Source organism: Trachurus trachurus, assembly GCF_905171665.1.
Source record: "Trachurus trachurus genome assembly, chromosome: 3".
Lineage (NCBI taxonomy): Eukaryota > Metazoa > Chordata > Actinopteri > Carangiformes > Carangidae > Trachurus > Trachurus trachurus.
Genome location: NC_139893.1, coordinates 21725232 through 21750148, shown reverse-complemented (window position 1 = coordinate 21750148; position 24917 = coordinate 21725232). Strand labels below are relative to the sequence as shown.

The following is a 24917-nucleotide window of genomic DNA, read 5'->3' as shown; positions in this document are numbered from 1 at the left end:
ACAATACATTTTAAAACAAAGTGCTTAACTGTTACTGAGCTAGTTCAGAAAATGCAGCCATTGTTGAACGTTGTCCCTTCATAAGCTCACAGGTTCGAGCTGCTGCTGCTGCTGCTGCACCAACTTGACACTTGACTCAGTATGAAAAAAAAAGTATGTCTTTACTTTGCACAACAGCATTTCACAACAAGAGTGTGTTACCTTTTATCTGAGTAACACAGGGGTCTAGGCGGAACAAACGATCGCTCAGGCTGTTGTTGTCGACCCAAAGCCTATCAAGCAAGAGTGAGGTAGAGAACAAAACTGGAACATTGCAGCTGGGACAAGTGTGTCCATTCAGAAAAATAATTCACATTGTGGGGAAATGCGTGCAAGAAATGCAAAACACATGCATGTAGATTTCCAGAAGCACTGAAATGAATTATGCAACAATCATTGCAAGACTGAAGGTGCTTTCTACTCTTGTATTAATCTTGTTTCGCTGCGTGTATCGTTACACAACACAGGTTTCCCGCAAGTTGCAGCTATGCTGCATTTCTATGTCTCATATAGTTAAGCATTATTAGATCACAGCCTTTTAAATCACAGAGGGCCACGTGCAGTTTTTCAACCAGTTTCACCAGCTACAATTCTGCAGGTGATCTTCTTGTTTTTGACACAGTAACAAAATTATTTTTCTTTAATTTTCCATTACAAAAATATATTTTAATCAATGTAATAAATAAATAATAAACATTTCTTTCTGGCACCAAATAAAATAAGAAGATCCATCATAACTACGACAGGTACCAACTGGGACCAGCAACATTCACTTGTGAGTAATTGTGTATTGTTATTGTTGTTGTAACAGAAGTGTTGACTAAGTTTAACTGGAGTCATGCTAAAAAAAAATAAAAAAAAACCTTTGTGTAAATATGAAAGGCATCTATATTGGTGAAGCACATATTTATGTGCAGCAACGGCAGTGACATGGCAAAGGACTCAGAAATACTAAAAGGAACATTTTACAATTATGTCAAACTAAATTGAAGAGCAAAGCTAATCATTAAAAAATATTAACAATGAAATGAAATGAAATGATGTCATTAACAGTTGTCACTGCCTTTGACAATGATACTGGTTCTGAAACTTCAAGATGTTTATATATTAACACTAAGTGCAATAAAATCTTAACCCTTAAAATTAAAGCAAATCTTTAAAATTGACAAAGAAGAATTTGTTTTTATCTTAGATTGTTGCACACTGTTGCTGAACATGCACAGACGCTCAGAGAGGATTGGGCTTTAATTCAGTATCATCATGTATCATCTTTGATGGGAATCATATCATACTCTTCATCAGAGCAGGGATCAGACAAAGCCAGAGCAGCGAGCTGGAGAACCGACCTGCGGCCCTGTTCTCCAGACGCAGCTGATACTGGGCCAGGACCTTTATATGGCCCAGCTCCTCAGACTCACATGTGTACATTCCCTGCTGCTCGGCGCTCATGCTGTCGATGAGATGCAGGCACTCCTTACCCTTGGTCCTGCAGGGCTCCAAGCTCTTGCTGTTGTGACGCCAAGAATACTTGGCGTGATTGGACAGCACTGGACACTCGAGGAAGTACTTGGAGTGGTTGGGCACAGTGTCTTCCACCACATTCTTGTCCTTATGTGTGTTAGTGGAGCTGTATCCTGAGAAAACACACTCAGGGTTAGGGAACATTAGCTTTCAGATAGATGTTGATTTAATTTTGTCTGTTCAATCTTTATTCAATCAAACAGGTTTGACAGTAGAGGCAAGGTTCCTGGATCTTCTTCCAGGATGCAGAGTCACAAGAGCGGTTGTATTTGTGTACCTTAAGGGTTTTACCGCTCGTCATCTAATGTGGGAATGGAAGAGACAGAGTCAGCTGCTGACTATCACAAATATGTGTTTAATCAAATGATTATCATATGATGAAGTCTTCACATGCTCTTTTGTGTTTGATGAGGAACCGACTTTGGGCTTTTTGAATCATAAAGGGAAGAATGTCAAATCAAAATGAAGAAATAGTAAAGATAAACTAATAAAATGATAAAAGAGAGGAGCTCTTTGGGAGTAAAACTGAAAATGAAAGTAGAAATAAAATAAATAACCAGAAATAGTTATATCGCCAGGAATAGTCATAGAATAAAACAACATATCAGTAAAACAGATTAACATATATGAATAAATATAAATATAAATAAATACAATTAAATCAAGAAGCAAAAGTTTGGGTCTAAATATCAACAATGTCTTGCCATCAGAGAGATTTGGTTGGCAAAATGAGCTTCATGATATTATTAGAGAGCTGAGACACCACTCCCAAACACACAGAGCTGTTGAAAGTTTACACTGGCAATAACACCAGCAGCTGCAGGTCGAGATGGGAGGGCCTGTTATCAGCAGCTAGCTCACATCAGTTTGCCAGACTGTAAACTGCAGTCTACACAGACGGCAGTTTCTTCCCTCTTTGTATATCTGATTAATGCTGTACCATTAGCCGACAGTATTTTCATTTTATGACCATGGCTATGTGCTGTGTCATACATGTCTGCAAATGTATTCACTGCTGAAGAAGCAGTGTTATAGCCATTAAGACTAGACGCCCCCCTAAACCTGTGATGGAAATCGAACCTGAACTGAAACCGACATAAACAACACACTGCTGGTTGTTTTGGGGACAAACAGAACTGGGATGGGCTTTCTATCTCTCTCCTCCTGTATTTACTTGTTGAACTTGTTTTATGCTTGCTGTCATTTTTTTCTTTCTGTTTTTGTTTTGTTGTGGGAAGGTTCCTCAAACTGTTGTCTGAGAAGAGTGATATATAGGTCGAAGGCTGAAGAGCAGGGGCGGACTGGCCATCTGTACGTTCTGGAGAATACCAGAACGGCCGGTACGGCAGGATGGCCGCCGCCGGCCGCTGCGCAGCCGTCAGTTTTTTTTTTCTCTTGCTGTTGTTCCATGTCCAGACCAATAGGTGGCAACAACGCGCCTGCAGGCACATAGATGCGCAAGCTCACTCGTCACTCAGCCGTTGACGGTGAGAGGTGAGTGTGACGTGTAGCTCAACCAAGGGGGCAGTTGTCGGTCTGAGAAGTGAAGCTCACTTCCGCATTCAAAAAGCTGCAATCCCCCCGGCTGTCGCTGGGGGCTGGCTCCAGAAGGGAGCAACTCCAATTGAGCCCCATGTTAAAATAGCCGATTTTACAGCTTAAAAAAACATATTTACAGCCTGGTACATTTTATTTTTTTGGTCTCAATCGATAGTTTCTACCCCCGCACACACTCTGAGGGGGGTGAATTTTTTTTAAACTCTACCGTTTTACTATTATTAGGTTTAAAGTTCTGGCCAATCAGGGCGCAGAACCGTTGAGTGACAGGTCCGGCGACCGCTGCTACGAGGCCAGTGGGCGGGCTCTCGGCCGGCCAACGGCCGCACCGCTCCAAATATGGCAAGTAGAATCCAACATGGCGCGGCTCAAACCCCCGTAGTAGCGGCACAAAACAGACTCCCCCAAACCAATGGGTGACGTCATGGACGCTACGTCCATTCTTTTTACAGTCTATGAGCTCAACTGGTAAAGCACCTCGTCTTGTAATCAAAAATCTTGCTCCTGTGTGGGATCGAATTGTCAGTGCCCGATCCGTACCCGGAACACGATCCGTTCCAGGACGCTTCTGCGCATGCGCAAGCACATGCGCACTCCCCCCTTCTTTTAGTTTACGGCAGACACCGCGGATATGGATGAAAACAGAGACGTTCTATGAGGAAAAACACAAGCACGGCGCAACGAATTCCCCTCTGTTCTATTTCTGATTAAATTAAATGTAATGTAGACCGATCAGTTAACTGTAAAACATTTATTTATTGATGTAAATGTGGTGATTTCTGCACATACAGACAGCAGCAAGTCAGCGCTGCTCCTCTGACCAGCTCCTCCTTAAGCTTCACTTTTCATTTACACAAACTAATCAATGAGACCATAAATTAATCTGCTCGCTTTCTCCACCGGCATGACGACGTCTGGGTGACCGGTCGATCACCTCAGCCGGCCGGCTGCTGCCTCTGAGATGAGCCGAGCAGCGAGCTAACGTTAGCTCCCGGTGGCTACTCCCAGCTCTGCTCCCAGCTAGCTCTGCACTTCTCCCAAAACCGGAGCAAACTTCCAAACAGATGTCAGTTGGATAAACTGATCACAGATATTAGGACTCTAAACTGTGACTTTCTCGCATGAAAAAATATTTAAAATTAATAAAGTGACGTTTTAACAACGCTACGGCGGACTTTTAGCTGCTCTACTGCTAGGCTATCAGTTAGCATAGCTTTGAAGCTAATGCCGTAAAACGGCGCATGCGCAGAAGCGCTGGAACGGATCGTGTTCCGGGTACGGATCGGGCACTGACACGAATCCCTCCATAACCATAGATATAGAAACATAGGCTGTATTCGAAACCGCATACTATACTGCTAGTACGTACTGATTTGGCCAAAATGTAGTATGTAGTATGCAGTATGCGAACAAAAGCAAAATCTGCAGTATGCGAAAAGTTCCCGGATGTCGTACTGATTCGGGAAATATTTCCAGTATGCATCTGACCAGTCTACATCGCCTACTGTATCCCACAATGCAATGCTCCCCTGACGTCCTAACGTAACCAGAGCGTAACCAAAGACAGTAGTGTAGCCGTGTACCGTAACTATAGTTTAATAAAATAAAACTTAATGCAGACTGATCGGTTCATTGTAAAATATTTATTTATTTTTTGTAAATGTGGTGATTTCTGTACGTAACGTTAGGCTCCAGAGCCCCGAGGCAGCGCTGCTCACACACAAGAAGCTTCACTTTACATTCAAACAAACTAATGCTACTGCCACAATTGAGATTTCATCAATGAGACCAACATTTTTCTCCTAAAAATAATTTAACCAGCCGGTGGTAAACCTTTAAAAACCTGCGGGTAAGTTAATTAGCGATGGTTTTCTCCTCCGGAATGACGTCGTAGTGCTGGCCGGCCGAGCACGTCAGGAGCCGGGCTGCTGCCTCTGTGATGTCCCGGTCGCTGCGGAGCTTCACTTCTCCGAAAAACATCGGATCAAACTTTTAAACAGCCGTGATTTGGATAAACTGGCCGTATATTTGGGGTCTTAACAGTTACTTTCTCGCATGAAAAAATATTAAAACTTAAAAAAGTTACATAATTACAGCGCTAGAGCGAGAAATAAAACAGCTTTTAGCCTGTTTTACAGCTGCTGCTACCGGTTGCCGTGAAATGCATTCTGGGAAACTCGTATACTGCATACTGCGATGATAACGGTGTCGGTCTGCTGAAGCAGCATACTGAATCCCACATTCAGTATGCAGTATACAGTACATATAACGCAGTATGTAGTAAGCAGTACGGTAGTATGCGGTTTCGAAAACAGCCATAGATGCCGCGTTCCATACTGCCGAACTGCGCCACCATGCGTCTGCTGGCCGCCATGTTGTGCAGGGCATAAGTTCTAAAGGACTGACGTTCTAAACGTTGTAACCATGGTTGTAACCCCAGATTTTGATTAAATCTATTCACAGGCGTCATTTACGCTGGGGACGTTAACTACATTATCATAGAAGCAGCTGAAACACTGAGCACGGCGCAGAGCTTCCTGTACGCCGGAGCCAACTCGCAACAATGTAGCTTCAATTAAGTAGTTCTCAGACTCTTTCTGTCATCTCCCGCTTTGCACGAAGAGGGATTTCAAGACGCACCACGGTGATATGCTTAATGTTTGGGTGCAACAAAATCCCTATACAAAATCAACATCTAACCTGCATCTGCATCTGGTGCGCATCTGCTGTTTCTCTCGCGCTTGCTCACTCGCTCACTCTTGATCCGCATATAAATTAATATTGTATAAAAAATAAAAAAGGAAAACACACAGACACGCAAATTGAAATGACCAAACTGTAGTGTAGTCTATCAATTCAGTGACCTAGAGCTGTAGACCTGTAGATATTCCCAAATAAATTTAAATCAAACGCAACTGGACTTGGTTATTTTGTCTAGGAAGACGTTTCACCTCTCATCCAAGAGGCTTCATCAGTTCATGTACGCATCAGACTGATGAAGCCTCTTGGACCAGGACAAATGACCTGGACAAATGAGAATATTCACAGGCTTTAGACGTTCTGTGTCCTGCACAATATGGCGGCCCCGCTGACGTATCGCCAGATATAGAACGCGGCATCTACGTTTATCTATGTCCATAACCGTCTGAGTTTGGATAATGCATTTTCTTTCCCCATCATTATGATCACTCTGTCAAAGTTAAAGCGTTAACGCGAAATGCTTTTAACGCTTTTACGCTTCGACTAGCAATTGTTTTTTTTTGTTTTTTTTCCCCCAATCGCCTGTTCATTCAGCCTGGGGAGGGAGATGAGAGGGGGGAGGCTGCTCTCCCTCTGTCAGCTGATTTTGTAATACCATGAATGGAAAGCATAAGAAACGTCCAGATCTGGATGTTCCTTATGCTTTCCATTCATATTGCTGTTATTTCAAGCAATAGCCTATATATATATATATATATATATATATATATATATATATATATATATATATATATATATATATATATATATATATATATATATATATATATATATATATATATACATACACACACACACATATATATATATATATATATATATATATATATATATATATAATGTGTGGCCTCTCTCTGTCAAAAACGCCAGGGCCTATTTTCTGTCCCAGTCCGCCACTGCTGAAGATCTTAAAGAGGAACTATGCAAGATTTCCATCTTAACTATGCTACATTTTTACCTTAATTAAACAGCTTCGGAGAAACTGTGATGTTTAAATAAATTACTTGTAACTTGTTATGGGGAGAATGGAGGCTCTATGCCGTCAACGTAGTGACTTTTGGCCAAAAAACAACATTGCAAGATCGCCGCCACCCTGGTGTCCCAACTCTTGTCCCCGTAACTTGTAATTTCTTGTTTATGACAGATAAGCCTACACAAATATACACGTCATAACATTGTATATGATATCTAACCTTATCAACCGCTGGACTTGCATAGTTCCCCTTTCAGAGAAAAGGCAGATTAACGTTTAACAAAATTTCTAGGTAGTTGGAGTTGCATTCAGAGTTTCTCAGTTTCAGGAAGGAACTAGTGGTGTGTATCTACAGATCTGACACTAAGCTCATCAGTCAGAGTCAGGACAAGCTGTAGTTTTGTACATTAGCTTAGCTTAGCATAAAGACTGAAAACAGGCCGCTGCACAAACAGTGACCTAATTACGATATGCCTGGCTTATTGGCTTGGAGTAGCACATTTTCTAATGTTATATCAAATGATAAACAAGTGAAATAATACTCAGAACTGTTTGAATGTTGTGTGGACGTGCCTGCAGTTCACATACAACTACCGCAAAGCTGTGTGTTAACCCACAGGAAACACTGGGTTGTCTGATCAGATGATCAGAAGTGGAAACTTTTATAAACACACTGGCCACGGTTACATGATGTTTTTTAATTCAGAATTAAATTATTTTTATTTGGAATTAAAGCTCTCATGTAAACTTGGCCACTGTATTGAGACGGTACATCAAATCTTTCAGTTGCCTCTGAACACACAGATATTCTCATACCTTTTTTGGGTTGATCTCGGCAGATGCTGTGGTTCCCTGAGGACACGTTCTGCAGAGTGTCACTGTCCGAGGGAAAAGAGACCTCAGTTAGAAAAGTCTGCTGCTACCATGTAACAGCAAGCACAGAAGTTATCCACCACCACCACCTTTATACACACCCCAGGTATAACCATTACCTCCGATGTTAGCGGCCCATTTTAGTACATCTGACACTATTCTACGAGTACTCGGCACAGCATTGTATGAGATAGAGTACAATAGGTCAATACTTTAGGCCACAAGTCTCTCGCTCATCTTTGAGGCCTTACATGGTCTTGATCCTAAAAACCTTAACCTGGTATGTCCCCTCTCTACCAGTGAGATCTGCTGGTGGGAGTTCTAGGAGAGCCCCCACTTTGCTTCCAAAAAAATCCCTCCTGAAAATGTTTTGCCACGGCGTTAAGAAAAGTTTGACTTGGGTTGTTTTTCTCTCTGAAATGTGTTAACTTAAAAGTCCTTTATTGTAACATCGGGGACATCAACGCATTCCGACGCAGTGTTCACAGTCACACTAGTGCAGGTTTCACACTAGTGCAGGTTTCACTTCTGTTATTTTGTTTGCAAATCGATTTGTAGCTTTGTTAAGAAAAGCAGCATAATGCACCAACAGTATCTTGTTACCATTTTTATTTGTAGAATTTTTTCTAGCACCGTGTACCGTGTACCGGTATATGTAATACTATTGCTCCATTTAAATTACTTGTATGTGACTGCTCCTGATTATTGTAAAATAAAAACCGTTATCAGCGTGCAGTGCACTTCTCTAATAAAATGTCTTGTACATTTCAACACTATTAAGTCGACAATTTAAGTAATAGGACGTTTCACATAAATTCACAAAGTAAAATTCTTCACTCCGATCACTTGACTGTACAACCAGTTTAAACTTTGTTCCTGTTCACACCTTTGGGCAGAGCAAGACCCCCCACCCATTTCCAGTTATGAGTGAGTGTGTGATGTGTGAACATGTCATCTATGTGACTCACCTCACAACCATTTCCTCTTTGCAGAGGTGTGGAGCAAAGCAAGTGAATCAGGCTTAATGTTGCAAATCAAAATGATCATATCAGTGTCATCATCAGTGTGATGTGTGTAGGTGCATGCAGCTGAATGCGGTCGGTTCTGTTAGTGTTGATGAACCAGTAGTGGAAAGTTCACTCACACATACACACACACACTCACACTCACAGCAAGAAGCTTCTGGGTTTGATCCCTGGGCCTGGTACCTTTCTGTGTTCAAGTGTGCATTTTCTCCCTTTACTAGATAATTGAAGACTCTAAAACTAAACTTTTATGTTTCCTTATAATTTTATACAGATTTTGTTACTGTATCCTTAATAATATTGTTAGCCTAAATTATTTTATTCTCCTAATTATCTTATCTGTATATTTTATTCTATTCTATTGAAGCTGCGACACAATAATTTCCCGCAAAGGATTAATAAAGTACTATACTTCTATTCTATTCTAAAGCCCCCGTGGTGTAAATGTGAGTGTGTGAAGTTGTTTGTGTGTGTAAATTGACCCTGTGATCATATGGCAACCTCTCCCTATGTCAGACAACTCACTGTAAAGACGAACATGTTATCACTCTGTGATACTTTCTTCTAATAAGCCTTGTTCCCAATGATAGCACATTTGGGCTGCTGTCCATCACACACAGTGAGCTTCATAGGTCAGATCAGTTCACAAAGTGATTTCAGTCAAGTGACCGTGTTTGTCCAGAACTTGTGACGTTCACATGCTCAGTGTTTATTGGGTTATTTCTAACCAGCAGTCAGGTTATCACTTAATGTCCTTCTACTATTAAACGTGTGTTTTTGTTTGTTGTTGGCTTGATGCCTTTGAGCATGTGGTGCAGCAACAGCTGATGGCGTCACGTGTTTTGGGGAAAACTAAGCAGCTTTGGAAGCAAAACAAAGATACTAGCTGGCTCTACTGAAACTGAACATGGAAATTAAACTGTCCTTTATATCAGTTATTTACAATTACAGTGAGGTGTGGGAGGATCTACATTTCTACACTCTGCAAACTAAGTTATGCTCAACCGAACCCTCTAAAGGCATACAAAAGATAAATTAGATCATAATAACTTAAAATGTCATAATGTCAAAAGTTTGAGAGCAGGCCAGCTGTGACAAGACCACAAAAACAACCAGCCAGATCAGAACCGGAAACATTGTGGTAACATGAGTTTCTTTACAACGGATGTGACTCTTATCTTGATAAGAGAGTTGGCAGGATATTACAGTACACCATAACTCTGACGAAACAGCACTCTTGACGTTGTACCAGTGCCAGATTATGACACACTGTACACACCTTACCACCGTACTTCTGACTGAACCTGTCTTAAACCTGTACATGAGTTATTGTGTAGTTTCTCTGATGTCCAGTGTCTATACCAGCCGATCCCAGTTTTGGTTTCATCATCATGTACTCGAGAGCATGCATGTGACACAATAAATACACATCCGTGCTGCCAGTTACACAGCAATGCTGCAATACAGGCACATAACAGGAAGAGTGGATCAAAACGAAACACTATTTTAAGTATTTAAAGTGCTATTTCACCTCAAACGTCACCTTTAAAGTTAAGTATTTAAAAAAAATAATAAAAGTAAAATAAAGGTTCCAGGTCCATAAAGCTCAGTGGTCTTACTGTGTCTCTGGGGAGCAGTGGGTCCCGTTCCAGCCGCAGTAGGGATCTCTGGCTAAGACACAATCCTCACAGCTGCTTCCATACTTTTCACAATTTGCCACATTCAGCTGGGCCAGTTCACTTTTGGAGCTCACATACAGTTTCTTCTGCAATGATACACAGACAGCACACATTGCACTGGAACATTCATACACAAGCATCTTGGGAAATGTACAGATTTCAGCTGAAATTTGTTCTTCTTTAAGAAATACTACAAGTTTTTTTGTTTTTTGTTTGACTACTCATGGGCAGAAGGGTTGTGTAGGCAGGACTGTGTTACTCACCGAGGGTGGGTGAAGGATCATGTTGAGGATGTTGTCTTTGTGGTTGAATGGATGATACTCAGCAATGACTAAACTCTGATTTTCCGCCATTATCACCTTATGAATCCCCCCGTTATCTGTTTCGAGACATAACAGTGGGATGTGTCAAGGCAGTAATCTCCCCCACCCCTTTGTCTCTCATCTCATATGACTCCTACAACAAAGTCTAGCACATTTTTGATTGAAAAAACTTATATTAATCTTACATCCGGTAAATACTAATGTAGCTGACCAAGCTGTCTTTCAATGTCTGGATGAAGTCTCTGTGGTTTGGAGATGTAAAGCAGCCTGTTCATGTTGGACTGTGTTAGACGTTTATTACCAAGATTTATTTGACTTTACCACTTAATGTGTCATCATACATCAGTCTTGCAGCAAGTACTCACAGTGTGAGTTTGAACTAATGACACGTGGGTTGTTTTATATATAAATATACACTCATGTATCATCTGACTTCTCCTTTGACGACCTTTACTCCTCTGCTAGTGAGAACTTTAAGTTCATAGACTGATTTGAAAAAAAAGAGCAGTATTAGCTTAAGCAGCCGGTGGCCAAATTTGGTTTGAATTTTCACTTCCTATTTCTCATACTATCAGATAAGAATTTAAAAAAGAAATAATGTGTATGTGATGTTCTGATACTGCTTGTGGTGTCTGGGCTGTGACTTGATTAAGTCAATATTTAATTTCCAACGAAACAGAAAGGAAGCCATGGGGAACAACACCAGACCTTCACGCAACTTTAGTGTGATAGCCATGTTTGGTATCACTGTATCACATGACACACACTGACCCAGTTCCCCCATATTCAGTCATTACAAAAAGGCTGTAGAAAAGTGCAAGACCCAAACTGTAACTTGGAATTATCAGAAGTTGACTTTTTAAAATAAAGGTTTAGAGGGGTCGTATCATTTAATGATTTTAGGTCATTTCATTGTGAAAAGGTCACCCCACTCAGCCAAAGGAAATTTCAAAAGGCACAAGCTAACCCACGAGGCTAATGTTAGGTCATGTTGTCAAGGTTTTCTTCGTACAGCTGTGGTTAAACAGCTCCAGGGCCAACATTGTTAGCTGCTCCCTCAGCACCCGCTACATGGACTACAGAGTTCATGTAGCGGGTGCGGAGGTTTCAGGATTACATTTTGCTCTAAATTACGGCAGCTTGGCCATTACTCAGATCTCTTTCTGGGAGTGGTCACCAAGGACAAAACTATTTAAAGGAACCTAAAATACATACAGTGAACTATTCTTGTTTCTTCCTTATTCATATTGTTGTTTTACTCACTCAGTGACAGAAACAGAACTGTATGGTGACTGTTCTGCTTGCTCTGGGAACCGTCAGCATAGATGTGAGTGTAGAGGTGGTGATTCAAAAGAAGAGGGCCTGACTTGTGCACAGGCTGGATCCAGTCTTCTATATCTGAAGACTCCTCAATCGACCTAATGGTCTTTAAATCAGTCAGTGTGCTGTCCCCAATACACTGAAGAAAAAAACATGGTGTTTTGGTTTTGGTTGCACATCAGCTGACCACGTTCACTTACTGACAACCATGACATGCACTGTACCTTCCTAGGCCTGACAACTGTGTTATCAGCGCTGGACCCTTTAAATGGGGAGGTCATGAAGACGTGGTCAATATCTCGTATGGTGTAGACGCACACAGCACTCATACCCCTGTGGAGAGACACAGATGTCAGCAGATCTGCACGGAAACATCTGTAGCAACAAGACACTGCTCAGAGGTCAGTTAGCCCATAATAGTGAAAACAAAACAACTCAGCACACAGACTTCATTTCGAAAAGAAGAACTGCAAACACTGTCTCAAGAGGACCCACACGGAATAACCTATAGGTTTTAATATAGGTTTGAATATACAGTATGTGACATACATAAAATTGGCCGTTTTCATATATACGCATATATGCTAATATATATGGTGCATATATACCTATAATAAAACCTATAGGTTCTTTCCGTGTGGGGAGGCAAGAAAACAAGTGTCACCTGACCACACGGAGGAAAAGAATATTTTAATGACACACAATCCATATTTTTATTTTACATGAATCATGGTGGTTTGTGGTTGTGGACTAAAGTGTGGTTGGTCCGACTCATGACAAGTCAGTTTGACTGTTTTGCATTAAGACAAACAACAGATGAGCAAAGTCATTCTGGTTTTTACAGCCTTCAGTGTCATGGACAAACACTCCATGACTAAGTACTTACAAGCTGTGTCTCAATTCAGAGGCTGCAGCCACTAAATTGAGACACAGCTACATTGTACTGCACTTCCTGTAACCTTTGAGACATCCCCTGCCATCTTGACCCAAACTCTATTACATTTAATCAAAGTAGCGGTGTTCTTAGTTGAGTAAAACCTTACAATATTCTTCCAACTGTTGCCTATATACAGAAGTGAGGATGGAGTCCTACCACTCATTTGTGAAGAGGGCATAAACCCTGGTGTCTTGCCATCGCTCTGCGTGTACAGTGGCAACATCTACCAGATTAGAGAAATGCTGTATATGGTTTCCACAGACGAGCCTGGCATTCATCTGGGACGTCCACTTGAACTGCAGGTTGTTCTTTGGACCACCTTTATCTGCCTAAAAGTAAAGCAAAATCATATGATCAATCACTGGGTCATAATGCCTTAGTTTGTAGATATTGTTTTTTTGGCTACAGTTGGTATTTACAGTGGTTACTTCATGCACATATCTGATGGTGGAAATTATCTTTTATTCATATGCTAACCAAATATATGTGAATAAATGTGTGCATTTAATCCTATAAATAATCAGACCTTACCATGCAAACCTGGCTCACAAAGGGGAGCCACCTTTGACTCTGCATGTCCGTGTCACTGTGTTTCTCTTTATAAAAGGCATACACTTTGTCCTGTAGGGGCTCGTCTCTCCGTCTGCTGAGCACTAAACCCACATAATGTTGCTCTGAAAGACAGACAAACAAAGCCATTACTTACGTCTACAGCCTTGGGACATAATGAACTGACTAAATGAAAACCATTTAAATAAAGAAAAGTTTTAAGCCATACAGGAGTAGGCTACCTTTGTCATGTTTTGAAGGTCCAATTCTGCTTTGTCCAAACTTGTGGATGCCATGATACCCATGTGATTCAGAGGACGTAACGTACAGGTCTGCACTGTCTGCTGACTCTGCAAAAACACAACACACGATTTCAAGTTTTAAGGTGTGACAGACACATATTTCATCCAACTCTGCATCTAGTCTGCAGCACCTGCCTGACAGTTGACACATTTTACACAAAATCTGTGGAATTTTGTGGACTTTCTATCCTGGTGAAGTATAGAAAGGAATCTGTTTACAGTAAAAACTCCCAAACTCACCAACAAAAGCTGACGGGGAACCATCCTTTATGAGAAATGTCTTTATGCTTTCTTTTATGCTCATTATGCTTGGAGAGGGGTTGTCTGAAGGTGACTGCGATGTTAAACCCTACAAAATACAAACAAACAAAAAAAACACAACTTAAAAATGCCCAAGATAGCACAAGAACCATGTAGCCACCTATGTTGACCTTAGAAAAGAAATCCATCTTGAAATAAAAAGTGTCTGATGTATTTACTGTAGTTCACAACTGCATTTGGGCTTCATTTCAAATAAACCAAACAGAGAAGTGGGCACAGTAAGCAGAACAAAACACCATCCCCATTCTCAGTAACACATCTGCCGTACAGTTCTAAAGTATCTTACCACAAAACAGCACACTGTGTCCCTGGCATTGGCATTGCTTCCACACACAAACGCCTCGTTGGTGTCCTGTCTTTTGTGGACCACCGTGGTATCATAGCGCCCAACCTGAACGAGACGAAGAAGCAGATCAGTAATCTCTCCACGGTCATCAACAATCATTCAGTTTGTTGTTGTCATTTTATTCTGCTCACCGTTTGTGACCCATCGCCCTTGCATTTGCTCCACAAAATATTTTTCTGAGTAACCTGTGAAGGGAGGTAATGGGGGTCATTGCTTTGCTCTATATTTCTGTTAAGTATTATTTCAATGCATTCAGTGTCACTCACTTCCTTCGGAGGGTTCAGAGAGAAGTTGAACGAATACAGGTGAGCATGTCCAAAAGCTGTAACAGCATCCGGCTGGTCTTGATGGAGAATCTGTACAGGTGCATCGTTTCCATGTATCGTTAACCTTTTAACTGGAGTCTCTGCAGGTAAACAGAATACATGAAAAACAAGGCTGAGTGTGTGCACTAGATATCCACTCTGAGGACCGGGTGTCCCCAGAGGATGAACTCTAGGTACCCTCTGAGTTTTCCACTGGTGCCACCAACAGGCCAAAGTTGTCAAGGGTACAGTGAAATATCTTAACATTGATTTGATGAATTGTTACAAAGTTTTGTACATTGAACAATAAACTTTGCTGATGCCTTGATTTTTTCCCAAATGTCTCAACAACTCTTAGGTGGATCACAATACCATTTAGTTAGACTTCAGGTGAGTCTTTCTTATTTGAGCCTGTAAGCTCCTCAAAACTAGTGTTTCAACTGTTGTCACCAGAAAAAATGCAATCCTCAAAGTATTTTCAGAAGGATCGATGAGTTGACAACTAGTGTCCCACTAAGCTTCCTAAATCAGCAGTATAAAAGAAGTGCAGTCAGCAGTGTGGATATGGGAGACTGCATGTGAGTGCTGACACCTGGATCTGAATATGAAAGCAAAATTGCTCTACGAGCTAAATAAGTGTTTCAAAATTAAAAGTCGGGCCAATATCAACCAAATGTTTTCACAGGAAAAGCAGAAAACTTAAGACATTACAAACAACTGCACCCTGATAATTGTGCAGTTAAATTAAAGAGGATCTATGCAGGTTGTTTACCCTAATTAAACAGCTTTGGAGTAATTGTGATGGTTAAACAAATTACTTTTAATTTGTTACGAGGGAGAATGGAGGCTCTCTGCCTTCCACGTAGCGTCTCTTGGCCGAAAACCAACCTTGTTGTGGCAGCACCATGACGCAAACGCACCCGGTAACCCTTAATCTCTTGTTTATGATGTGATGATGTATAAGACCCCACAAATATAATCATAAAGTGTTTATGATAAATAATGTTATCCACCGCTCCAAGGATTGATTCCTTGCTGACTTCGTTGAAAACAAATACCAACGGCCAGGAGAAGGGTTAGCAAAACAGTCGAAAAAACGACCGGACTTGCATACAGTAGTTCCCCTTTAAATTAAGCCATTATTATTTTTATTTACCATTATGTTTATTTACACACTTCAATTATAATGTGATATTGTCAAAATGTCTGTTGTGAAAAAAGTCCATGATGAAATCATCTTTCCTGAAGGTCGACTAAAACTGTAGTAATCGATTCCTCCTCCTGGCATCACAATCTAAAGTCCTTGACAAGTCCAAAAGTGTTCTTTATTAGGCTTGGATCTGCTGATGTTACTGCCCAACAAGCACTCTGCTGATGAAACTAAGACGCAGTGCAGAGCAGCAGTCCTGTACAGAAATAGCCAGGCAGTATGCACACCATTGATCTTAAGCTTTTCAAACAAATAACAAGAAATACAGTTGGCTGACAAAGGTAAATCAACAGAAACAACTTCAACCCTGTTCAATACATATGATTCAAATCTTTGTCATATAGGCTACATTTAATCACTCAGCAAGCTCAACCAAGGCTTATTTTTTAATTATCATCTATCCAAACTCAATAAAAATCCACAATGACAATTTGAAAACATGTGATTTTTTTTCTTTGCAAATTTAAAGATTTTAAATATTACTTTGTGAGGCCAAAGTATTTAAAAATTGAATGTGTAATAATTGTCAAGGGAAAACAACAAACAAATCTGAGTTTCTGATGCTTTTCTTTGTAGAAACATGACCTCCTATTAATTTGTCATCACTCACTGCATTAACCAGAAGCCATTATTTTAAGCATTTGAAGTAAATGCTCTTAGCCTAATTACAGTCCTTTAACAACATTTTATTCTATTTTTCTAATTTGTGATGTTTTTTTATCCTCAGTATCATCTATTTCTTATTAGCAGATATCCCAGAACTTTAATTAGTTAGGTACTTCCCATTTTTGTTTCTCCTAACTCGATGGTTTACCAATAACTTCTGCTTCTGCTTCCTATTACGGTACATTAACAATGCATTAAATTCCTCCTCAAATTCATTATTTGAATGAATGAAGTATTCAGTCAAAGTTCGTTTAACGTATACGTACTCAAACATTGTGGGGCAGTTTCCATTCCGGTGCATTCATGTATAAGCAAATGCATGTGAGAAAAAAGCTAGATGTCTCTTACCTTTGACTGAGAATATTATCCTCGGTGAGTGCGTCGAGTCACCCTCGATCAAAGTATGGAGGCATGACAATAATAAAAACGCCGTCAAAAATGAGCGTAACATCTTCATCGGCCGTCTCTCCATCTTTCAGTCTTGCTTGAGTTTGAGTTGTGCCGGTCGCGTCAATGAAATGCTGCATAGTGCATACCCTCTAGATACGGAAACAGAGGACAGGCGGAACACACCATATTTGGATCATTAATATAACATCAAAACAGCAGATCTTGTTATATCTAGAGAACGACATAAAAAGCTACTTAAGAAAAGTAAATTTAAAGTAATTTGGATATAAGTAAGTAATATAAGTCTTGCACTCTCACGTTCAAAAGGATTGAAGAAAAAAAAACATTTCTGACAGCACTTCCTCTTCCCAAAACAGTTCATCAGTTTATTTTCATAAATTTAAGCTTAGGCTTGTGCCATACATATACAGTAGCTATTATTCCCAAAGGGAATATGGGGTCTAATTCCCTTTATGGATTAATAATAAGTAATTATCCAGCAGATGGTGGTGTTGCACCATTGCTAAATGGAACACATGAATGGATAGGGTCAAAGATAGGCTACTAAACCGTCTTTGATAGGATGTACCACAATACAAGTGAATGCTATTTGGGCTACTTCAAATGCTGGTCTCGGTCTCCACTCACAAGAAAACACGCTATTATTAAAGTCGTGTCATCTACAAACTTTGATGACTGAACTGAACCATAGATGAACTGAACACAAGTCTATGAACACAACACGAGCCATCAGCTCCAACGTTCTACCGTTTCCATGGTGAACAAGAAGAGCTCTGTTAGCTTTAGCTAGAGAGCCAAATTTGGACAATATCACACGTACCAGTGCAACGCTGTTTTCAACCACTACAGCATTTTTAAAACTTAATTCCACACATTTCCCGGGTTATTTAACGTTAATTAAACCAAATCCATGGTTTACCATTAGGCCCAGAATTACATGGTGTCAACAGTCCACTTGTAAAAGTTATAGGTCGATAAATTGATGATAGCCCCGCCCCCGTCTGGTTACTTTAGAATAAATGAAAACGTGTCTTACTTTAATGGTTGTTGACCAAAGCATGAACTCAGTGGTTCAGCAGTAGCCTAATTGATTCCCAGTGATTCACTTTTCCAAGAATTCCTTCTCCACAGCTTTACTTTGGTCAGGTCACCTTTCGTCCAGGTCGGTCCAAAACAAATGTCGTGCCCCTACGTCAACGTACGTGCGTGTGATATTCAGGGGTCTTAGCAAAATTACCGCTACGGAGCGGATAAAAGCGTAAAAATGTGTATATGTATGATGTTTAACAAATACTTTTAGCCTAGGAGCCCTGAAACATTTTTCTGTAAAATATAATATTACAAAATCATCATTATCAATGAAATATTTCCATAACACCTGCTATTTTTAAGCCTCTAAGCATAAAATGATAAAAATAAAAATAAAAATAAGAATAGCCTACTCACAAAATGCGTGCGTGCGTGCGTGCGTGCGTGTGCGTGTGCGTGTGTGTGTGTGTGTGTGAGGACTTTGTGAAGATTCGACTGTCATACAGCGGTGAGAAGGGGTGTGTGTGTGTGTGTGTGTGTGTGTGTGTGTGTGTTTATTACGGCTATGTGTGTATATTAGCCTACATATTAGCTTTATGTTAAAATCGAGAAAGAAAAAAAAACTTTCCCCCCCCTCATCAATCTACACCCAGCCCCCCTTAAAGTGGAGGTGAAGCCAGCCAATTTAACATAATTCATTAAATGGATTTCCAGTGTGCTTAAACTTAGACAAACTAACACATGAAACACAAGCATTTAGGAGAAAATGCGAGTTGAAAATTGCATTTTTTAGCTTGTGCGCCGCCATCTTGTCGTTCGACTGTCCGTGACGTCACGGTGTTGGTTGCCTCTGCTGGCTGACAGCCACAGACAGTGAAAGTGAATGACATAGCTACAGACAGAGACGGTAAAACATGAAACTGTGTAGGCACTGGATTAGAACAGACACAGAGGAGACCACCACTGTGTTGCTCCTTCTGTGAACTAGTTTTACAGTGTTAAAAACTAGAAAAAAAACCTCTGTTTTCATTAACTGCCGCTAAGGAGCCGCCGCAGCAGCGGAGCTGTTATCAAGACTCCTCTGCTGATCTGGTGTGATCATTTCTTACAGCATGTTTACATCAGTCTGGATGTGATCCAGAGGAAAATTCTGATCAACTCTGAAAGTTGATCATTCATCGGATCAACCGACAACAACCTGACGTTACTCCGACAGTTTTCAGTTTAGCTGCCACAGCCCGTCCTCCCCCGACCGGCCCACGTTCACACCGTGATAAGCATCAGTCACCGCGGGGAGAGAGAGGCTGGACCCTCCGCTAGTCCGCTCACACACCGAGGGATCACCCACACACACACACACACACACACACACACACACACACACACACACACACACACACACACACACACACACACACACACACACATATTTTTAGCTTTATATTAAAAGCGAGAAAGAAAAAATCAATCTACACCCAGCCCCCCTTAATGACAGCACAAACCCAGAATTTTAGAAATGTTTGCAATTTAACAAAGATAGAAAAAAATAAATATCACCTGAACATTCAGACCCTTTGCTGTGATGCTCATGTATTCCATTTATGAGCTGTCAACTTATTTTATTTATCTTTGAGCCTAACTGTGTTAAAATAAATAGTTTGGACGTGATTTGAAAGACACACCAGGCTAATACAGCTCATTTGCATAGGCTATCTGAGCAAAGTGAGATCCATGAGGTCAAAGGAACTGCCCCAAGAGCTCAATTGTAGCAAGGCATATATCTGGGCAAGGCTACAAAAAGAAAATCGATCATCCTTAAATTTTCAGGCTGCTATTATGGGTGGCATGGTCGTGCAGTGGTTAGCACTGTCACCTCACAGCAAGGGGGTTCTGGGTTCGAACCGACCGGCTGCGGCTGGGGCCCTCCTCTCGTCAGTGAAGTGAGAGGCTCCAGCTCACCCGTGACCCTAGTGCAGGATAAGCGGTGGTCAGTGAATGACATATGAAAGGTTTGAATTTGCAAACAACCACCTAAAGGTTGTGAGCTATGGTTGTGAGTAACTCTACGCAGCCTTTCATGTGAGCTTTCATTGCTCCACTCTGCTGTATAGCCCAGATTGGTGGAGGCTGCAGCAATGGCTCATCTTCTGAGCCATCTTCTGTAACTTTATCCCTTCTCCCAAAAGGATCTCTGCAGCTCAGTTTTTGTTTTGTTTTGGGGGTTCTTTGTTACCTTTCTAACCAACTCTCACCAACTCCGCCAACTGTTAAGTTTGACTGGATGGCCAGCTCTACAAAGAGTCCTGGTTGACCCAAACCTTTGATGGAGGCTACTGTGCTCTTACAAATAATAAGTGCAGCAGGCTTCTTTTGTAGCCTTGTGTCTTGCTCCAATTATGTCTCTGTATTTACCGCAGATGCATCTGTGCAGTTGCAACTGTCAAGAGTTACAAGATCTTCATCCAAATCATCCAACAAAGGATTGCCCATTCTAGTAGATTATCAATTTATTACATTCATTAACTTCATTTAATTTATAATAATTTATAATAAATTTAGAATGATAAGGTTCCAGTGCTTATACCCCTTCCAGATGCTTTTGTGTCTTTGCACAACTAATCCATAATGATACTGTAATGCATGTTTTATACACATCATTTGGAAGGTTACTGGTCAGTGCACAAATTAAAAGCAGATTCAGGTTATACAATGGCCTAAAAAGAGCAAATTATCTACGAAAAATGACATTTTTCATCATATAATTTGATCAAGAGAATATGGTTATTTTTATGGATATTTCAAAAAATTCTGGTGGGCTCCTAATCGTATAGTAGGTACTGACGTAGCCTTGTGCCAAATTTCACGTTTTGTCCGCTCCGTAACGGTAAGCCCAAAAAAGTGTGCTAAGCCCCCCGACTAATTCATCATTAGCTCCAGAGCTAAATCTGGCATATTTACAAGTTTTTTGTATATGTTCATCGTGATTATGCAAAATCTAGTTACAATAAATGAAAAACTTTGATTAAATTAATCCAAGCAGTTTATAGCCATTTATTTACCACAGGTAGGCTGTAGTCAAAGATAGCCTATAGGCCATTATAAACCGTCTTTGCCGCAGTTTTAGGGCATCTGGGATTTTGAACCCTGACCTTGCTGTCCCCAGAGAAAATGATAGCTACTGATTGCATTTAGGCTACTGGTGGAATGATACTGAGTTGTTTTCCCTCTAATAAACCACACTTCAATCAATCATTAGCCTACCAAATATTGCCAAATGAATGATCTGAAATCATATTAATTAATTCCACAGGTGTTACAGCATTAGCCAAATTCGAGTTATGCATGTTTGTGTTAAGTTGATGTAAATAATACAGGTTTAAAAGTATAAACCTGAAACAGATCAACACATTTTATTTTATTTTATTTTTTGGCAGCAGGAGCATTGCACTGCTTAGACCCCTGGGCCCCATGCGCTAACTCCCTGCAAATGACTGAATCATAAATCTCATGAAGAAAAAGTCTATAGGACCTTCCCCTGCCTCGCCACCAGAGAGCACTGTAACCATAGTTACTGTTCACATTACTGGTTGGCAAAACCTAATTACAGTAAAGATCAGGTGTCCACAGCCGGTGTACCTGTGCTTTGGTCTTATCTCTTTCTTTGACAGATGCCTTTTTAGCTGAAAAACATAGTTTCTGTAGTGGAGGAAATCTACACTGTGTCAGCTGTGCGTTCGTAGAGGCGTAGAGATAGCCTACTCAACACACACAGAGGGGCAAGTAACTGGACTGCAGCTCTGACTGGAAGGTGGCCAGAAGTTCTGTACTGTAGATGCTGCAGCAGCACATGTGCTGAAAGCTCACTGCAGCTATCAGAGCAGGTGGCTGAGCTGAGTCGACCAGCACTCATGACACTCTAGGAAGGATGACACCATGGAAAGGAACATAAAAGAGAGTATTATATCAGTAATTAGAGTTACTCATAAGGATTTCATCAGTCAACAGACCAACAGTCAGTGGATGCTGGTTCTGATGAGGAGTGAAGATGCCCTACTGATGTGAGTGAACCGATTGTATCTGCCTGAAATTTCCTCTGACTGTATCCCTATCAACTGCACTGGAAAAAGCGATTCCTCTCCTCCTACTGTATAGTGTGAAATATTTTACAGATTATTCTTCAAGCAATCATCTGCTTAGTATAACAGCGCACAGGTTTTGGATGTGGAGGACTGGGGATTTAGCACATAAAGAGAAAAGGCGCCTGTAGATGGTGCTAGTCTCATCTCATCAGTCATTTACCTAAATGGAGCCTGAGGGTGATCATTTTCTAAATAAATTGAAACTATAGGTAAATTGAGATTGATGTTAATTTTTTTTCCATAATGGAATCCAAAAAAGTGGCCACAAACAACAGGAAGTGCTCATAGTTTTTGTGTTCTTACTGTAATCCTCCGAATAGCCTACTTGGCTTTAACTTTTAGGTGATATTAACCAAATTCCAACATCAGTGTGTATGTAGATATAAATGTTGGTATTTATACAAACAATTGTCACTAATGGTCACTTAATTTGTCCACTGATTCCCCTACAAGGATTTAACAACAGTAGATGATGCCTCGTCCAACTGAGGAGGATGACCCCGACCCCCCTGTGTGGCAGCTTGTCATCTCTTTCTTCTGTAGTGGGATGATCGAAGGTGTTGTGCTCTTGCTCCTCTTCTGGCTCCTCATTCAGATTCTCTTCGTCAAGAATTATGAAGGTACTAAAATCTAGATAAATGCACGTGTTAGTGTTAGCCTTTAGTTTTCTTTGCAAGTCAGCTGTGTTCCGTCCGTGTAACATGAGGTGGTATGTGTGTGTGTGAGAAGGGGGAGACTCAGATACTTACAAGCTGCACCAGTCCAGATTATTTGTATAAACAAAGAATTAAGTCTAATGCGAACAGGGTTACTCCCCTACCCCCTCAGCTCTACCTTTTAACCAGTTTGGGATCATTGTTTAGTCTTCAGGCCCACAACTGTGGTGTCCCTGAGGAAATGCAACAAGACAAATTTGCTGTAAATTCAGAACCCAGACCCAGAGTCCTGTGGTTTAGTCAGGGGGCTTAGCAGAATTTACCGTTACGGAGCGGATCATCATTATCAATGAAATATTTCCAAAACACCTGCTATTTTCAAGCCTCTAAGCACCATAAAATGATTTAAAAAATATAAGAATACTCACAAAATGTGGGTACATTACATAGTGTATATGTGTGTATACTGTATGTGTGTTTATTACATAATGTACGTATTGCATATTTTTAGCTTTATATTAAAAGCGAGAAAGAAAAAATCAATCTACACCCAGCCCCCCTTAATGACAGCACAAACCCAGAATTTTAGAAATGTTTGCAATTTAATAATGAACAAAAAATGAAATATCACCTGAACATTTAGACCCTTTGCTGCAATGCTCATGTATGCCATTCAGGAGCTGTCAACTTATTTTATTTATCTTTGAGCCTAACTGTGTTGAAATAAATAGTTTGGACATGATTTGAAAGACACACCTCAATAAGATACAGCTAATACAGCTCATTTGCATATCTGAGCAAAGTGAGATCCACGAGGAACTGCCCCAAGAGCTCAATTGTAGCAAGACATAGATCTGGGCAAGGCTACAAAAAGAAATTTGATACTCCATCAATTTTCAGGCTGCTAATTATGGGTGGCATGGTGGTGCAGTGGTTAGCACTGTCGCCTCACAGCAAGGGGGTTCTGGGTTCAAACACACCGGCTGGGGCCCTCCTCTCGTCAGTGAAGTGAGAGGCTCCAGCTCACCCGTGACCCTAGTGCAGGATAAGCGGTGGTCAGTGAATGACATATGAAAGGTTTGAATTCGCAAACAACCACCTTAAGATTGTGAGTAACTCTACGCAGCCTTTCATATGAGCTTTCATTGGTCCACTCTGCTGTATAGCCCAGATTGGTGGAGGCTTGGTGGAGGCTGCAGCAATGGCTCATCTTCTGAGCCATCTTCTAACTAATCTAACTTTCTCCCTTCTCCCAAAAGGATCTCTGGAGCTCAGCTTTTTTTGTTTTTGGGGTTTCTTTGTTACCTTTCTAACCAACTCCACCAACTGTTCAGTTTGGCTGGATGGCCAGCTCTACGAAGAGTCCTGGTTGACCCAAACCTTTGATGGAGGCCACTGTGCTCTTACAAACAATAAGTGCAGCAGGTCTTCTTTTGTAGCCTTGTCCAGGTCTGTGTCTTGCTACAATTATGTCTCTGTACCGCAGATCTGTGCAGTTGCAACTGTCAAGAGTTACAAGATCTTTGAAATCATCTAACAAAGGATTGCCCATTCTAGTAATAGATTATCAATTTACGACATTCATTAACTTAATTTAATTTATAATAACTTTGGAATGATAAGGCTCCAGTGCTTCTCTACCCCTTCCAGATGCTTTTGCGTCTGTGCACAACTAATCCATAATGATAATGTAATGCATGTTTTATACACATCATTTGGAAGGTTACTGGTCAGTGTACAAATTAAAAGCAGATTCAGGTTATACAATAGCCTAAAAATAGAAAATGAGCTACCATCAATTTCTTCTTAAGACTTCAGAAAAATGGCATTTTTCATCATATAATTTGATCAAGAGAATATGGTTCTTTTTATGGATATTTCAAAAAAAATTCTGGTGGGCTCCTAGGCTAAAATCGTATAGGTACTGACGTAGCCTCGTGCCAAATTTCATGCTTTTATCCGCTACGTATCGGTAA

The 24917-nt window shown here is 40.6% G+C and overlaps 1 protein-coding gene across 1 annotated transcript; it reads right to left on the bottom strand.

The window, feature by feature from the left end:
* LOC311006064 (semaphorin-7A) lies at window positions 1-17196 on the bottom strand. The gene is made up of 14 exons (XM_083998714.1): window positions 17055-17196; window positions 14792-14931; window positions 14657-14710; window positions 14466-14570; window positions 14099-14207; window positions 13799-13906; window positions 13539-13681; window positions 13164-13336; window positions 12295-12403; window positions 12014-12209; window positions 10691-10806; window positions 10368-10513; window positions 7667-7728; window positions 1-1673 (listed from the first exon to the last, which is right to left on the bottom strand). Exons 1-14 carry the CDS (start codon window positions 17176-17178, stop codon window positions 1321-1323), a joined length of 1938 nt encoding a protein of 645 aa, XP_083854840.1. The 5' UTR covers window positions 17179-17196; the 3' UTR covers window positions 1-1320.
* Between the last annotated feature and the right edge of the window lie 7721 nt (window positions 17197-24917).

Coding starts and splice junctions, on each gene's coding strand:
- LOC311006064 (XM_083998714.1), bottom strand. CDS start 17,178: ATGGAGAGACGGCCGATGAAGATGTTACGCTCATTTTTGACGGCGTTT. Junction 10,807..12,013: donor AGTTCTGTTTCTGTCACTGA/GTGAGTAAAACA, acceptor GTCTCGAAACAG/ATAACGGGGGGATTCATAAG. Junction 7,729..10,367: donor CACTGCTCCCCAGAGACACA/GTAAGACCACTG, acceptor TCCCTCGGACAG/TGACACTCTGCAGAACGTGT.